General features: G+C 40.3%; 1 protein-coding gene across 1 annotated transcript; it reads right to left on the reverse strand.

The window, feature by feature from the left end:
• Positions 1-988: 988 nt before the first annotated feature.
• LOC124132455 (visual system homeobox 2-like) lies at positions 989-14,438 on the reverse strand. Its single transcript, XM_046496364.2, has 5 exons — positions 13,961-14,438; positions 11,961-12,051; positions 10,651-10,774; positions 2,996-3,176; positions 989-2,043 (listed from the first exon to the last, which is right to left on the reverse strand). Exons 1-5 carry the CDS (start codon positions 14,292-14,294, stop codon positions 1,796-1,798), a joined length of 978 nt encoding a protein of 325 aa, XP_046352320.2. The 5' UTR covers positions 14,295-14,438; the 3' UTR covers positions 989-1,795.
• Positions 14,439-18,695: the final 4,257 nt, after the last annotated feature.

Here is an 18,695-nt window from a genome sequence, read left to right on the forward strand (position 1 = left end):
CCAAATGACCCCACACACGATGACGTCGTGTATTGATTGCCGACGTGATATGGCAATAAAAGCATTAATTTTCAAAACAATCCTCAAAAAAGAAGACTTTAATTCATCACTGCAAAAATGCCCCAATCTCATTAAAATCAGACCTCAGTCCTTGCTATCGCTAAACAAAGATCTAAGGACATCCCATTAGGGGTCACGTCAAAACGACCTTTCATCCGACCAATCAGAACGTCGCTTACCAGATTAGGAAAGTGACAGTTGGAATGTGATTTCTAATCATTCAACATCGAAAACTTTAACTCCGAACGATAGTTACGGGTTTAACGACTGAATCCATACAATCTAGACCATCTATCAGCCATTCCAGAATGTTCTTTTGTTCAGGTTTCAAATTTGTAATCGAGAATTTGTCAAAATATGTTTCGAAGCGTAGTCGCCAATTTGAAATTTGTGCCGTAAAGCACGAGAAAGCTGCCTTCTGATTGGTCATTCCATTGGTCGGTCAAAGTTCGTGCAAGGTCGGTCTGACGTGACCCGTAATGGGATTTCCTCAGATCTTTGTTCAGCTGTAGCGAGAACTAAGATATGATTTTAATGAGATTGAAAATGCCCGAAACTATGTGAGTTATATTACAATTAAGTAGGATGTACCCATTAACGGCATACCCAGTCCAAGTGGGTTGGTATCTGTGTGTCGGGTTTCCATGGTTACTACATGTAAAACCTTTAGTCCGGACCGCCTCCATGGTCTAGTGGTAGAGCGTGCGCCCGGAGAGCGGAAGGTCCAGGGTTCGATCCCCGGCCGCTTCATACCAAAAGACTTTAAAAGATGGAACTTGTTGTTACCCTGTCTGGCGCCCGGCATAAAGGGCTAAAAGAAGGACTGGTCGACTCGGAGTCAGTATACTGTGTCTGAGTGGGGTATTCATGTTAAACTGCGGCATGGTATCTCAGTGAGCTAACACTATAAATCGGCATTAGTCCGGACTAGTACAAGCAGCATCACACACACGTACATGCACGTCGCTATATAAGTGCAATAATCTTGGACGCGACGTTAAACCCAATTTTACCTTTTTAGTCCGGAACGACACACCGTCCAGCCAAACAGATGAATAACAGTATGGTGTTATTTACAGTTACACACGATGCACCAGTATTAATCCCATCAAAATCATGTCAATAATATCCTATCAAAGGGAAAATCTGAAAAGTTGCTGTGACAATCTGTTGTTTACCACGAACGTGTTACATCACAGCGTAATCAATTTGATCATGGATAGAATTTATAAATCCTGACACGAGTTCATTTATGAATCTCGATGCTAATCATTCCCAAATGCTGCATATAGCCTCTGGAAAGATAATCCAGGGGAACAGCGTCGGTAATCTTTAAGAATGCCTAATGCTTTTTGGACGAATTCTTATCAGATTTCACTGATCGTTTGCTTTCTGGTTTAGTCCTTGTCGACACCCTGTACAGGGTATACACCGTTCTTCACTCAACAGCTTTACAATAATATACATGTATGTTTTGTCTCAGTCGTGATAAGCGCAGAACGTTTCTTGGAATGTTCTTCAGCCATATGCTATTTTTCTCAGCATAAATAAGTGACATTGAATATATAATATGGCATATTCACTGTGTTACCAGCAAAACACTCGACAGTTCCGTTTCTTCTTCTCAATTATCGATTCTTGTCTGATGCTCCAACTGACACTGTGTCATGGCCCCGACAAGGTATCTCCTAAAACATTGGACCACCAAGAAGAAATTGTTTCTTATAGTATAAAATCATTTCTCCGTATCAGTGCCTGTGGAGAAAGTCCTGAACAGCTTGGCACTATGCTCCTGTGCCTTGGCCCGTAAGGCGTTGATACTGTCTGTGCGAGGGTCAGGATTCAACCCCAGCTCCACGTCAACCCGGGGGTCGGGACTGCCCTTTGTCTTTATAGCGTCGGTAGAATCTGGGGTCTCTTGGTTGGAATCCTTTTCATCCGACTGAAAACTCCTGGCAGCGTCATTGCACTTCCGGTGCATACCTGAAACACGTCATGCGTTTATTAGTTGCCTTATTTGAATATTTCATTATGACTAAAATGATCAAAAGAGCTTTGCTTACAAAGCTATACTGAACTATAAGCGACGTTCCGGTGTAGGTTATAACACGGTTATCAAAGCAACGGTGTTAGAACCTCCACCAAAACGTCGCTCCTAATTGTAATAAAGTAAGTTGTTCATCCATATATCTTATCCTTGCTTAGTACTCCAACTTCTAAATGCCTCTCAAAGAAGATGAGGTATACAGCCCTTCAGGAAGTAGGTGAGGTGAAATGGGGTTTAACGTCGCGTCCAAGATTATTGCACTTATATAGCGACGTGCATGTACGTGTGTGTGTGGCTGCTTGTACTAGCCCGGACTGATGTCGATTTATAGTGCTATCACACTGAGATACCATGACGCAGTTTTAACATGAATACCCCAATCAGACACAGTATACTGACTCCGAGCCGACCAGTCCTTGTTTTAGCCCCTTAATGCCGAGCGCCAGACAGGGTAACAACAAGTACCATCTTTTAACGTCTTTTGGTATGACGCGGCCGGGGATCGAACGCCGGACCTTCCGCTCTCCGGGCGGCGCTCTACCACTAGACCACGGAGGCGGTCGTTCAGGAAGTAACATTGGATCCAAGGCAAAACAGGTTCCATTGACCCAACGATTATGATAAGAACCAGGTAGTGTAGTTTGTAACTTCACTGATTGAATGTCATGCCAACGGCGGATAATTGCCCATGCGGTCATCCAATGGTTGGTATATCCCAGACATATTAGCTACAGGCCGCCATTATATAACCATGATATTGCTGAGTGCGGCGTAAAGAAACTTTCACACACTCATGTTAATAAACACTGAACTATGTATCTATTTTGTACATTTTTTCAAGCATTCATTCAATATGATGAAGACTATGTCGTGTCCATGGTTACTCACTTATAAGCCAAGGAGCGCACGTGTCCAGTGTTCCTTCATCAGCAGCTTTTGCAATGGTTTCCGGAAGCGGAAGTGAGTGTCTGACCATCGCTCCATACAGCCCGTACTCCGCCATTATACTGCTTCGTCCCCACGTCTTCTCCGCTTTCCGCCATTTTGCACGACGATTTTGAAACCAGACCTGAAACAAGAATTATGTACTTTAAAACTGAGGTAGTTAATATTTAATCAAATATATAATTATGATTGTTCAGATCAAATTTGTGCAATATTTTACGCAGCCTGTATTGGCAATCTTGTCAATCGAAATTGTATTTCTATATCATCATATAACAACAGAAACACTGTAGCCAGTGCCTTGTGTGAACTGAAACATTGAAGCGAGTGCCTTGTGAGAAACTGAGACACTGTAACTAGTGCCTTGTGAGAAACTGAGACACTGTAACTAGTGTCTTGTTTAAAATTGAGACACTGTAGCTAGTGCCTTGTGTGAAACTGAAACACTGTAGCTAGTGCCTTGAGTAAAACTGAAACACTGTAGCTAGTGCCTTATGTGAAACTGAAACACTGTAGCTAGTGCCTTGTGTGAAACTGAAACACTGTAGCTAGTGCCTTGTGTGAACTGAAACACTGAAGCTAGTGCCTTGTGTGAAACTGAAACACTGTAGCTAGTGCCTTGTGTGAAACTGAAACACTGTAGCTAGTGCCTTGTGTGAAACTGAGACACTGTTGCTAGTGCCTTATGTGAACTGAAACACTGAAGCGAGTGCCTTGTGTGAACTGAAACACTGTAGCCAGTGCCTTGTGTGAAACTGAAACACTGTAGCTAGTGCCTTGTGTAAAACTGAAACACTGTAGCTAGTGCCTTGTGTGAACTGAAACACTGAAGCGAGTGCCTTGTGTAAAACTGAGACACTGTAGCTAGTGCCTTGTGTGAAACTGAAACACTGTGGCTAGTGCCTTATGTGAACTGAAACACTGAAGCGAGTGCCTTGTGTAAAACTGAGACATTGTAGCTAGTGCCTTGTGTGAAACCGAGACACTGTAGATAGTGCCTCGAGTAAAATTGAGACACTGTAGCTAGTGCCTTGTGTGAAACACTGTGGCTAGTGCCTTGTGTGAAACTGAGACATTGTAGATTGTGCCTTGTGTGAACTAACACATTGTAGCTAGTGCCTTTCGTAAAACTGAGATCCTGTCTCTATGTAATTTGGGCAATGATAAGCTGTTAAATGTATATGCTTTTAATTTTAGTTTGGAGAAAAGTAACGTGATGTTTGAGTAACAGGAATCCCATTTGCAAGGATTACAAATTTCCATGAGACTCCGGGTTCCCTGTGCCACAAGGCTACCCAGTCTCCACTAGTCTGGTCGAGAGAAAAACAGCCTTTAGTCTATCAACTCAATTTATGATTCAAATGCAAAACGCCAACGCGACAGAATAATCGACTATCTACCGAAACACGTCGCATAAGGTTTAAAAGGCAAAATAATGATGAAAACTATATGAATGGATCACGGAAAATCAGTGATGACACCAGGTGTTCGTAAAAAGTGAGGTGAGGTGAAATGGGGTTTAACGTCGAGTCCAAGATTATTGCACTTATATAGCGACGTGCATGTACGTGTGTGTGTGTGGCTGCTTGTACTAGTCCGGACAGATGCCGATTTATAGTGCTAGCTCACTGAGATACCATGACGCAGTTTAACATGAATACCCAAAAGAGACACAGTATACTGACTCCGAGCCGACCAGTCCTTGTTTTAGCACCTTAATGCCGAGCGCCAGACAGGGTAACAACAAGTACCATCTTTAAACGTCTTTTAGTATGACGCGGCCGGGGATTTAACCCCGGACCATCCGCTCTCCGGGCGGACGCTCTACCACTAGACCACGGAGGCGGTCGTTTGTAAAAAGGGTTCGCATACCCTGTAGCACCCGCTACTCACACAACTTTCCTGAAAAGGTAAGCGTTCGTTGCATGAGGCCGCACTCAGCATAAGTCCTGCCAGACGACGGCGGTCTGTGAAGATACTTAAGACGCGAGCAGACAATCAAGTGATTGATATCATGAGCAATGATCCACGTCGTTGGCGTAGGCGGCACGCTGTCAACCACGTCAGCAAGCCAACAACCGATCCGTTAAAGTAAGCGCGAGTGAATAGACTCACTGTTAAAGGTCATGGAATGAGATAGCACACGCGCCATATTGACAAGCAACGTTTGGTAAATTCCTAAAGATTTGGATATGCGTTAAACATGGAACTTTCCCCATTAGGACTTGAACATTGTGGATTCTGTTTCCGTAATGGGTGCTATTGTACTGAACATAAAATGTAGGTCAGTTTATGTATGGTCACAACAAAAATAGAAACTGTATAAGCTTCGTTTGTATGTAAAGGTAAGATGATGCCATATTTCTTTGGATTTAAAGAGTATTGTCACATGTAAGTATGTTTTGTCATACATAATTGGAATACTGATACAGTATGCTTTGCAGCCATTTACTTCAGGGATCAGGTTTAAGTATGTTAATTTCAGTACACAAAATCTGGATTAAAAAATCAAATCAATGACAACATACCCCTAATTAAAGGTAACTTACGATGACGACACAGAATAAGAATTTACCTCTATTACTAATATGAAACATAATTGCCCTGGAAATCAGATAACGAAACAAACAAGAGAAAAACACGTCGTGGAATTGACACATGTACATTTCAGTGATGGCTGTAATTAACATTATTTACTGGAGGTCTATTTCACTGATGATTTATGTGGCTGTCTCTTTGCAGGTAACTCTACCACTACACGGGCCGAACAGATGGGGAGACGAGGAAGAGATCAGTTTCGAGGACTAGTTTATAATGTAAGAGTGTCTCGCCCAACTTCATTAGCAGGTAATCGAAGGACTCACGATACCGAGCTGACGTTTGACATCGGTATCCATCAATCCATTTGAAACCTATAGGATGCTGGACATCTATAGTACATGTTGGCCAGTCCTAGTGGGAGAGACAGTGTTAAGTGTTTTTTATTAATGGACTTAAGACCTAATATGTATTTTAACATGAAACAGACTTTATTCGTGTCTGATAGGAACATGTATAAGACATGTGTTCAGCCAACTGACAACATGCCGCCTCATCAGTATGTTTCGAATAAGGCATGTATTTTAAACTTTAAAAGTCATTAATAAATGAGTGACGTAAATCCTCGGCAATATTCGGATATGCGAGGTTCAAGGCCTTGAAGCCCCCCGCCCCCGTACAGGATGGTTCTATGAGGTCTTGTGGAGTCCTGGTGATAATACGCACTGCTTTGAACTGGACCATTTGTAATTTGTAACAGCGCCAACAGAGTTTCAGGATTGAAACCGCGCTAATATAGTTGTATTATTCCCGAGGGCGCTAATATAGTTGTATTATTGACGACCGCGCTAATATAGTTGCAGTATTGCCGACCGCGCTAATAAAGTTGCAGTATTACAGAAGGCGCTATCATCGTTGCAGTATTGCTGAGGGTGCTTATATGGTTGTATTATTCCTAAAGGGGGGGGGGGGGGGGGTGGGTGGGTTATATAGTTGTATTATTGACGACCGCGCTAATATAGTTGTAGTATTGCTGAGGGTGCTTATATAGTTGTATTATTCCTGAGGGCGCTAATATAGTTGTATTATTGACGACCGCGCTAATATAGTTGCAGTATTACAGAAGGCGCTATCATCGTTGCAGTATTGCTGAGGGTGCTTATATGGTTGTATTATTCCTGAGGGCGCAAATATAGTTGTATTATTGACGACCAAGCTAATATAGTTGCAGTATTGCTGAGGGTGCTTATATAGTTGTATTATTCCTGAGGGCGCAAATATAGTTGTATTATTGACGACCAAGCTAATATAGTTGCCGTATTGCCGACCGCGCTAATATAGCTGCAGTATTGCCGACCGCGCTAATATAGTTGTATTATTACTGATGGCGCTATTATCGTTGCAGTATTGCTGATGGTGCTCATATAGCTGTATCATTGCCGACCGCGCAAATACAGCTGCAGTATTGCTGAGGGCGCTATACTGCTAATAAAGTTGTAGTCTTGCCGACAGTGCTAATATAGCTACAGTATTGCTGATGGCGCTTATATAGTTGTATTATTGCTGACCGCGCTAATATAGCTACAGTACTGACATATAGTCGTTGTATTGCTGATGGCGCTATTATAGTTGTAGTATTGCTGATGGTGCTAATATCGTCGTAGTATTGATGATGGAACTAATATCGTCGTAGTATTGCTGATGGCACCTATATCGTCGTAGTATTGCTGATGGCGCTAATATCGTCCAAGTATTGCTGATGGCACTATTATAGTTGTCGACTGCTGAAGGCGCTAATAAAGCTGCAGTAATGCTTATCTCAATGGTAAAGCTGAGGGCGCTAATATAGCTGTATTATTGCTGAGGGCGCTAATATAGCTGTATTATTGCAGAGGGCGTTAATATAGCTGTATTATTGCTGAGGGCGTTAATATAGCTGTATTGCTGATGGCGCTAATATAGCTGTATTGCTGAGGACGCTAATATAGCTGTATTATTGCTGAGGGCGTTTATATAGCTGTATTGCTGAGGACGCTAATATAGCTGTATTATTGCTGAGGGCGCTAATATAGCTGTATTATTGCTGAGGGTGCTAATATAGCTGTATTATTGCTGATCATGAAGGCGCTAATATAGCTGTATTATTGCTGATCATGAGGGCGCTAATATAGCTGTATTATTGCTGAGGGCGCATTCAATCATGTACTCATGTGGTGCATTCAGCCAAACTATTAGATTAATATCTATACAGTAATTTACAATAGTGAACGTGTTCCCCAGTCCTTAAGATGTTGAAAGTTGAACGGATACGTGAGTTTTTGTAGATTCCTTAACACTCGGGACAATTAACCAGAGACCACCATTGTTACAGGCAAAGTAATCATCGAACGTCATTAGATGATAACGGAGAGTCGTGATTCAGTCGTTCAACTTCCTTACATTTATTTCATCCAATCAATTTCCTCTTTTTAATATACACAACAGCCTTAGCAGATTCTAAGGTAACTCAATGACGTCATCGCACTCGTGCCTGTCGTTCCCATATTGGCAGGTGATGGTGGCAAGCACGAGATTCGGATGACATTTGAATAACAAATCTATTAATTGAAATCACATTAGCGTGCGTAAAATCGCGCGAGAATACAGCTAATCTCGTTCCCAAATTGAAATTTGTAAACACGTTTCTCACTGTGGTCTGATTCGGAATCCGCCCGCCCGTGCTCATCGTGCGTTCTGTCTCTAGAGACTACTTCGCGAATCAATGAAGTATAATTGACAAAACGAATATTTCTTTGGAAGCGTTTGATCTGAAATTAATCAATCTCACACAATAGTCACTCTGAGTGATTAACTCATCTAATATTGAGGCCTAAATCGCTCACGTGCCGGTCTAAGCGCCTGAAATATGTTTCCGCAATTGCTTTATTTGCGTCGTTGCCTTAATCGTGCCTCTGAGACTGCCATGGGGCCCGTTCTCGCTCAATCATTTAGTAAATGTGAGAAAAATCTTGCGATCATTTTCCCGTGTTTGAATAAGTAATGCGAACTTCCATCTGTAAAATTACCCTTGTCCCTCTCAGGGCCGATGAATGTTTTAAACTTGATTAAGAGATGTCGTTATCTCATTTAAAAACGACCCCGGTAAAGGGGGGACGTTTAAAGGTATGGCAAATACCAGTTACTATTAGAGGTATTAGGAGGGAGCGATAGCTGTGGCTAATAGCAGTCCTCCAGTTGATGTAACCTCTCGTACTCCAAGTACGGGCTTTTGGGGATACGGACAAAACGAGCGTTGGTGTGTCGGGGCAAGACGGGCGTTGGTGGGAGGGGAAGAGACGAGTGGTGGAGTGGCGACAAGATCGGCGTTGAGGTGTGGGTGGGTGTGGACAAGTCGGGCGTTGATGGGTGGGGTACACGACGAGCGTTGGTGGGTCGGGACAAGACGGGCGTTGGTGGGTGGGGACAAGATCGGAGTTGAGGTGTGGGTGGGTGTGGACAAGTCGGGCGTTGGTGGGTGTGGGACAAGACGAGTGCTGGGGGTGGGGTGGGGGCAAGACGAGAGTTGGTGGGTGGGGAAAAGATCAGCGTTGAGGTGTGGGTGGGTGTGGACAAGTCGGGCGTTGATGGGTGGGGGGGTGGGGTCAAGACGACCTGGACGGACTTGACACTGGTAATCACTCATAGTCAAAGAGAACTCTAATAAGTAAAAAAGAGGTGGAAACGATAAACGGCATAATCGGAGGTAACGTTCATTAGGAATCATAAACGTTTGTATTGCTTGTCATAGAACAACTCAAATTTCCGATACATTTCTTTTAGGAGTAACTGGATACAGATTAACAAGACTTTTGATTAAAAAATAACTGAACTTTTACAAATCACCAATTTACACGTGTGCACATGTATGTAATCTCACCCGTAAAGATACCAGGGCCCCCTTCCACACAACGATCGTAGCGAAACGACAGTCGTAAGTCTATGTTATGGTATGAGAGTTGAAATATCCTTCGCGCTACGGTAGCCTTGTGGAACGGACCCCACGTTTGTTTGTTGTTAAACGCCGCACTCTGTAAGTAACTGATCTAGTGATTGACATCATGAGCATCGATCTACGTCATTGGGATACGATGACATGCAATCAGCCACGAACCCTACCGCCCGTTCCGTTTAGTCGCCTTCTACTACAAAGATAGGTTACTGGATACCCGCATTCTTACGTGGGATCAGGACCTGTGAAGATCTCGGGTTAGAATAGGTCTTCAGCAACCCATGTTTGCCATAAAAGGCGACTGTGCTTGTAGTAAGAGGCGACTAACGGGATCGGGTGGTCTGGCTCGCTGACTTGGTTGATGCATGTCATCCTATCCCAATCGCGTGGATCGATGCTCATGAGGTAAATCACTGTTTTGTCTGGTCCAGACTCGATTATTTACAGACCGCCGTCATATAGCTGGAATATTGCGGATTGAGGTGTTAAATAACATAGTCATGCAAAGTATGTATTGTTACTTTCTGAACAAATTGAAATTCATGGTCACTATAAGATATATAAAACTCACTGATTTTTTTTAAAACTGGGTTTCTAACTCACAAAGTAAAATCAAATCTGGGTATATGTTTTATCTGCATGTATAGAAAATAAAGCGACAAAACCCTTTCCATATCCAATAGATATCTCTGCATCAAGCAGTGTCGTTTTGAATTCATGTATGTGCAGATAATATTTGTAAAGTTATCGTAATTAAGGTTAGGTTATTTCTTGTCTTAGCAATATTCCAGCTATATGACGGCGGTCTGCAAATAATCGAGTCTGGACCAGACAAAGCAGTGATTTACCTCATGCGCATCGATCCATGCAAGTTGGGATAGGAAGACATGCATCAACCAAGTCAGCGAGCCTGACCACCCACCGTTAGTCGCCTCTTAGACAAGCATAGTCGCCTTTTACGGCAAGCATGGGTTGCTGGAGACCTATTCTACCCCGGATCTTCACAGGTCTTTCTTAATTAAACATCGACATATTTGAGTGGGCGGAATATACCGAAAGTATCTGAAATTACCTGTATCCGATCTTCCGGGAGATCTGTCTTCATAGCAAGGACTTCTCGTGCGTACACATCAGGATAATGAGCCTCTTTAAAAGCCTTCTCTAGTTCATCAAGCTGCTGACTTGTGAAGATAGTTCTGTGTGTAGAATAAAAAGAGTTATGTGAATGTCGGGTGTAGTTCAGACAATGAACGCTTCACAATAAAGTATACAGTAGACTACGGTTATAACGAACTTAAAGGGGCAACTGATTTTAGTGCGTTATAACCGTAGTTAATTAGCACATGTATAGCATGTACAGTAAACTACGGTTATAACGAACTCAAAGGGACCATTATTTTTAGTTCGTAATAACCGTAGTTCGTTATAGGCATATATACAGCATTTATACAACAAATGGTCGGGACTAAAAAATAAGTTCGTTATATCGGTCAGTTCGTTATAAGCGTGTTCGTTATAAACGTACTATACTGTATACAGCAGTGGCCGGGAGAAAATAATATGTTCGTCATATCTGTCAGTTTGTTATAAGCGTGTTCGTTAACAACGTAGTTTACTGTATACACTTTCGTAAAGAAGGTGAACAATACATTAGCCAAAAGAGTAAAATATATAAACTGATAAGCAATGGACATCATATATCGTGTACACTTGCCAATTAATTCATCTGACCATGATAATATTTAATGTCCTATTACAAATTCATATTTTACATATTACTCGCATATCGATTCCTACTTATTACGACTGTAAGATATATGCATATATCGCATGCGCATCAATGCTATGATTGTTCAATATTCTCAGGGCCATGCTGGTTTTTATTCTGAATAAACTCGGTCTGAATATTAAAAAAAGACCAAACGCTTTCTATAATCGTTAGAAATATCTGCTCAAAGCAGCGTCCATTATACGATTCAATTATAACATACGCATGTGTTTATGAATCAGAACAAAAAGTGATGATACCAGGTGAGCGTATCCTGGCCCACTGGTCACCCGTCACAAACACATGCAAAGGCAGGTTAATATTTCACCCGAAAACACGGGGTCACACGGTACACTAAAAAGGGAATAGCATCGGACTTGTTTGTCATTGAAGCTTCAAATTTGGAAACGTCATCCATGTGTTTGCCGTAAATCTTTCGAAAAGGAGAGTCTATGACAACTTCATAACTGATGGCAGTATCAGAGCGGGTGTCTGTATGCACACAATATAGACAGTGCTATGGAACAAACAACCATCACTGATCACTGGCCGGCCTAGACGGAACTGAACTGAGCGCAGTAGTCTGGTAAGGATAAATCAAAATGGCAAATTACCTGTGCCTTCGCTTTTTCTTCCTCCTGTTAGCAAGGAGAGATGAATTGTCCAGTTTATCAACAGTGCTGTCCACTTCACAGTCGGAGGTTTCTGCAAGAAATCCTCTCCGCATAAGTAAATCAATTAATGCTCATAAAATCACGTCCCTACAGCGAAATTTCATAGTTCGCAAAGACAATATTAATAATAATAAACCTGTTTCGAGGCAGATCTTATGATAATCTGGGAAATAAGATTTAGAAAACAAGCCAGATGACAAAACACATAGGATAGCATGCTACAGAAGATGGATAATCGCATTCCAAACCGACTTGGCTATTTCATAAGGGATTAAATGAATGAAATACACCATCGCCCTTGCAGCTACTGTCGTGATACTGTGGTAGTATTATTCATATTATATTCATATATTTGTTCGGGTATCGATGCAGAGCTTCATCAATTCATGTGTCTGATCAATATCTCAATACAATTGCTGTCCGAGTTTATAGTAGCAATAACAGGTCTCAAGCGACCCAGATTGATCGAAACATATTTTTCGTTTCAACACTAAGACCTAAACATTATATTCGAGACTTATTTTTCTCTGGCGTTGACGCTGAATATTTACATCACTTTGTTCGTTTTCTCATAAATTCAATCACCAGTATTAATTATAAATCTAATATATTCTTCACAAAGGATAATATTTTCAGAAGATAATGATCAACATGTAGCGAATCGACAACATGGCAAATAAAGATACAGATTTAAAAAAATATTATATATAAAATATCTTTTCCGCATTATTTAGAAAATTCAAAATAATATCACTTGGTTTCGCTTTATCTTTGCATACACGCTAATGCATGCACGATTCAACCTTCCACCTGAATAAAAGGCGACAAAAACCGTATCAAATTTCCTTTTTCAAGAAAAACAATAGTGATGGCAGGAAGAAGAGTTATATTTCTGCGGCTGCCTCGGGTTCTTCTTCCATCCCGTTGCTATAGCAACGGATACATAAACAAAGACAAAACGCTCCTTTCCCAACGTCTTGGTACCAAACTTGCAGAATGAAGAATAACTTGTACACAGGGCGTCTTGATGTTTTAATCACTATAACCTGTAATGTGACATTTTGTGTGATATTTACTGATATAAATAATTATTTGATTAAATGTATAATTAATTTAGATCATTGTTCTTGTGTACATTTTGTAACTAAGATGTCACGCATTTTTTACAGCGAAACATACTCCATACCACTATATCAGGCATTTAAAGAATAAAATACATACACATCGGATTAATATATCAGGAACATAGAATCATTAGTAGAAGCGTGTTTTATGTTTTCCTATTATTACTGCAATTGTTATCAATATGTTCTGGCGCCAGAACAATCGGTTGTTGTATCTTAGAAACTTATCACATAATTATCTGACAGTGATTGACTTATAGCGTAAGATCAAACCAGATATTTCATGATACATGTTTATAAAGTAAACATGTTCCTAACTGTTTATTTCTCATTCTCGTCTAATATTTATAATTTTTCATCACCCCCCCCTTTTTTTTGCTATTCCGTTGCATGAATTATGACTCAATTTACAAAAGCTTCGTTCAGAGCATAAAAGGATAAATTGTGTTTAAAAAAAATAAATATCATAGATCCATTAGCAAATTGACATAAACATTAACTATGTGCAGTTTAGTTTTTTGAAAAATGTTTTCTTAAATTTGAAAAACTAAACGAAATCATCAATAATCGTGGACCGATATTTTGTTAATTTTTTTGCTGTTAAATTCGGAGATATTAATACTGAAAATACCTGCCAGTTAATCATTAGAAAACCAGACCGAACTTTGCATAAACAATCTTGGAAATAAACCCGCCGTCAATCAAATATAATATATTGATAATTCCATGTCTGAAATCCGACAACGAAACCCATCGTTAAGCAGTGAGACTAAAAGGATTACAAGATTACGGGTTAAAGAGATAATCGTAGCTCACCTGTCTTATCACTTCGACTCGGCGCCAATTTATCCCGCTCATTGTCGTCTGTTGATGATAAATGGGGTTTCCAAGACGGAGCAGACGACACATCTTTGAAGCTCGTGCTAAAAGTCGAAGGTAAAAATGGCGACAGGTAGAGTGACACCGGCGATGGAAGATGTCCCTGGAGAGAATTGTCACGTAAATCAAAATCCTTTCCGTGAAGGAACTGTTTAAAAGAAAAATTACTGCCGCACATTCCAAATCCAGGTTTAAAAACCGGAGCGGGGAAACCGGATGCAAAAGACCGGGCCCCGTTTAGGGTAAGAAACGGTGAAGGTACAAAATTCATGTCCAGCTCTTGTCAAAACGCCCTCTTCATTCACAGAATGGCCGTGGAGAGGCTACAGCCTTTAGATAGTGTCTCTCGCGATAGATTTGAGCGACGGTGCAACTAATGGAATGGTTGTCGCGGGATAATTGTCCCCGCCTCGGTTTCCCGGTCTAAGCATTGTTCCACTAATCAATTCCAACCCCCGATTCTACGACGTGCTCGCGAAAACTGTCACTCATTCAGTTTCCAATAGTCCGTCTGCCATCTGCAATTAGCCATTATAATCACAGCGCTATAATGTGCCTTATTGGGCATAGAGGCTTATATAAATTTTTGTTCGCGAGCTTGATTTAATTTGCGTTAGGCTATGATATTGAAATGCTTTACAAGGGCTCACAATGCCATGAGAACCACAGATTCCATTCATTCCTAAATTGCTAATAATTATTTTTCGCCCGTGTCTTTTTTCTACATATTGGCTCTAATTAAGTTATGCATATTGCCCGTTCGCTCGCCAGGCGCTTTGTTATGACCCGTGCATTATCTTACAAATTATATCTTGTACTGGATTAATGAACATTATTTTTGTGTTCCAGTAGGGTTGAGGGAAACGGGGAAAAAGGCGGAAATTCATCGAGAGGAAAATATTAGTCTGATCCAATAAAACCTTGTTAACATCAAGGTTATTGTAGCAAGGGTAAGATCACTAATATATAGCGTGATCGGAGCCAACACGATGTAAGCCACGCGCTGGGAGAAACACATTATCCTGACTGCCTACCGATATATATAGAAACAATATGCTATACGACAGAATAAGAACGTGCAAGTTATATCTAAAACTATATTTCGCTGATGAAAAATAATGTATAAAAAATATGTTAGTCCAAAATAGTAATTAATGAAACCAAGACTACTACTACTACTACTACTACTACTACTACTACTACTACTACTACTACTACTACTAACAACAACAACGACAACAAATGACAATAATAATAATAATAATAATAATGATAATAATCATAATCATAATAATAAAAATAAAAATAATAATAACAACAACAACACTGCTACTACTACTGCTACTGCAACTGCTACTATTACTGCTACTACTACTACTACTGCTACTGCTACTACTACTGCTACCACTACTTCTACTGCTGCTACTACTAATAATGCTCAAACGAATAGAGTGATTTTCTTCATCTTTACAATGAAACTACTAAATGTTAAACGAATAAAACATAGTGTTTTTTTTTCAAAAATGCTCTAAGTAACAATTAATAAAGTTCATATGAGAATTTGCCAGTACTAAGTATATATAGCGGAATGGATATCATAGCCATTCACGTCTTGCTCAGGACAGTAATGACTAATTGGTTAAATTTCAGAAGGCATAATACCAATCTACAATTTAATATCTGCACGAAACGTTATCACTGATCTTCACAATGTATAGCGTGACTATATTCCCACGATGGTTCTTTCATCTGGTAAGATTTTGTACCGAAATACGAGAATAACGAGAAAATGTTTGCGACATAAGGACACGATCTTCTTGTCAGTGATAGGTATTAATCTTAGATATCCTATTATATACATTCATTGAAAGTTAAAGTACATTACTGATATGTTATATGTATACAGTATAAACAGATTGGCGACGTCTATTCTATTTGGACAATCGAAAAACATGTTTGCAGTAAAGGGATAGGCAAAGGTTTCTACAGTAAGCTACGGTTATAACGAACTCACTCACAAGGGACCACTAATTTTAGTTCGTAATAACCGTAGTTCGTTATAGGCATATATACAGCATTTATACAACAAATGGTCGGGACTAAAAAAAAGTTTGTTATATCGGTCAGTTCGTTATAAGTGTGTTCGTTAGAAACGTACTTTACTGTATCAGGAGACTACCGGAAGATTGTAATGAAAATGCTTTCCGGGAATGTAATCTGTAGGGAGACAAAAAGACAAATGTGGGTTCGGAATGTGTTCGGGTTGGATACTAACAGAGGGATGCTATACAAGATTCTCCAGACTACGAATTCTTGTTGGATACTAACAGAGGGATGCTATACACGATTCTTTAGAGTAAGAATTCTGGTTGGATACCAACAAAGGGATGCTATACACGATTCCTCAGACTAAGAATTCTTTTGGGATGCTATACACGATTCTTCAGACTAAGAAATCTGGTTGGATACCAACAAAAGGATGCTATACACGATTCCTCAGACTAAGAATTCTTTTGGGATGCTATACACGATTCTTCAGACTAAGGGTTCTGGTTGGATACTAACAGAGGGATGCTATACAAGATTCTTCAGACTAAGAGTATTGGTTGGGTACTAACAAAGGTATGCTATACAAGATTCTCTAGACTACGATTTCTGGTTCGATACTAACAGAGGGATGCTATACACGATTTCTCAGACTAAGAATTCTGTTGGAATGCTATACACTATTCTTCAGACTAAGATTTCTGGTTGGATACAAACAGAAGAATGCTATGCACGATTCCTCAGACTAAGAATTCTGTTGGGATGCTACACACTATTCTTCAGACTAAGAGTTATGGTTGGATACCAACAGAGGGATGCTATACAAGATACTTCAGACTAGTATTATTGTTTGGATACTAATTTAATGCTGTACAAGATTCGCCAGACCCATCCCATCATACAAAGATGGAAAAAAAACCTCTGTACCGGACGAAACAGACTAAGGATTGTGTTGAGTATACGACAAAGGATGCATACAATAATTTGTTTGTTGGTGTTTAACGCCGCACTCAGCAATATTTCAGCTATATGACGGCGGCCTGTAAATAATCGAGTCTGGAACAGACAATCCAGTGATTGACATCATGAGCATCGATCCACGCAATTGGGTTACAATGACATGCATCAACCAAGTCAGCGAGCCTTACCACTCGGATTTGACACAGCGGGCCTACCTATATCGCTTAATGCTAACATGGAAACTTGTTGACGTTATATTAATGAAGTAGGTGACAATCTCATCCATTTTGCAATGATATTTGAAAGCACCGCTGGTATTTGTACACAAATGCAACAATGCACCTACAACTGATAAATGTAATCCCTCAATTATAACATCAGTACTGATATTGTACACATAACACAACTCCACATGAGGTGAGGTGAAATTGGGTTTAACGTCGCGTCCAAGATTATTGCATATATAGCGACGTGCATGCACGTGTGTGTGTGTGGCTGCTTGTACTTGTCCGGACCAATGCCGATTAATAGTGCTAGCTCACTGAGATACCATGCCGCAATTTAACATGAATACCCCACTCAGACACAGTATACTGACTCCGAGCCGACCAGTCCTTGTTTTAGCCCCTTAATACCGAGCGCCAGACAGGGTAACAACAAGTACCATCTTTTATGTCTTTTGGTATGACGCGGCCGGGGATCGAACCTCGGACCTTCCGCTCTCCGGGCGGACGCTCTACCACTAGACCACGGAGGCAGTCCAACTCCAAATAGAACAGTGGGTAGGGTTATGTATGATTCGATGACATATCTGTTTTCAAATGAAAGTCTACAAAAAACACATCAGACACAATTCATGGGTCAAGTCTTGCTTGACAACGGCAAAAGGATCTATACCGAAACGTCGCCTTTACAGTATTAAAGAAGTTGTTATCCATAAATTGTGTCTACTTTGTCAACTTCTAAGTAATGCCTATCAATCAAAAATGAAAATTGAGAGAAAATTGAAAAGATCTAAATTATTTGTGGAGGAATTTTAAATGAAGTTATTAAAAGTTTGGACCGGTGTTACCTAGGCGACATCAATGGTGTAACCGTCTACTTGATCTTGGTGTTTGACAAGACTGATGTCAACGCGTTAGGTATCACGTATAACATATAGGCAAGTCAAAGAACTGATGCGATGGGCAGCGTATTAAGCACGTGAACTGACATGGTGACTAGTGATAGACTTAAGAATTATATTTTTATATACCAGCATAAACTTATATACCGCTGATAATTGAGTGACAATATTCATGCTTCTATACGCGTAAGCTCCATTCCTAGCGAAATCCTGGATAAGTAGATACGATAAGATTCATGGATAAGCAGGTTCCAATAAATAACGATATTCCACTGTATACATATATGTTACCGTTTGTAACATAAACGTAAAATGTCAACGCCAGAGAATCACCAGTCTCGATTTTCTGCAGTAACATATTCCAAGGCAAAATACAAATGACACCAGCTGGTTTTCGCGAAAAGGGTAAGCGTGTCCGATATGCACATGTTCGAAGGAAATGACATTTCACTGATCGTATAATTTAATAAGATAGAAAATTAAACTAAATCATCAAATAAATGAGAAAATATTTCCTTGACAAAACGGCGTACAGGAAAC

The sequence above is a fragment of the Haliotis rufescens genome, unplaced genomic scaffold, assembly GCF_023055435.1.
Source record: "Haliotis rufescens isolate VD_foot unplaced genomic scaffold, xgHalRufe1.0.p SCAF_3, whole genome shotgun sequence".
Classification (NCBI taxonomy): domain Eukaryota; kingdom Metazoa; phylum Mollusca; class Gastropoda; order Lepetellida; family Haliotidae; genus Haliotis; species Haliotis rufescens.

What these genes read in the sequence shown, in the direction of transcription:
- LOC124132455 (XM_046496364.2), bottom strand. Translation starts at nt 14,294, where the DNA reads ATGAATTTTGTACCTTCACCGTTTCTTACCCTAAACGGGGCCCGGTCT. An exon ending in TCCCGGAAGATCGGATACAG is followed by an intron (nt 3,177 to 10,650) that starts GTAATTTCAGAT and finishes TTCTTGTTTCAG; the next exon opens with GTCTGGTTTCAAAATCGTCG. An exon ending in GTGCGCTCCTTGGCTTATAA is followed by an intron (nt 2,044 to 2,995) that starts GTGAGTAACCAT and finishes GACGTGTTTCAG; the next exon opens with GTATGCACCGGAAGTGCAAT.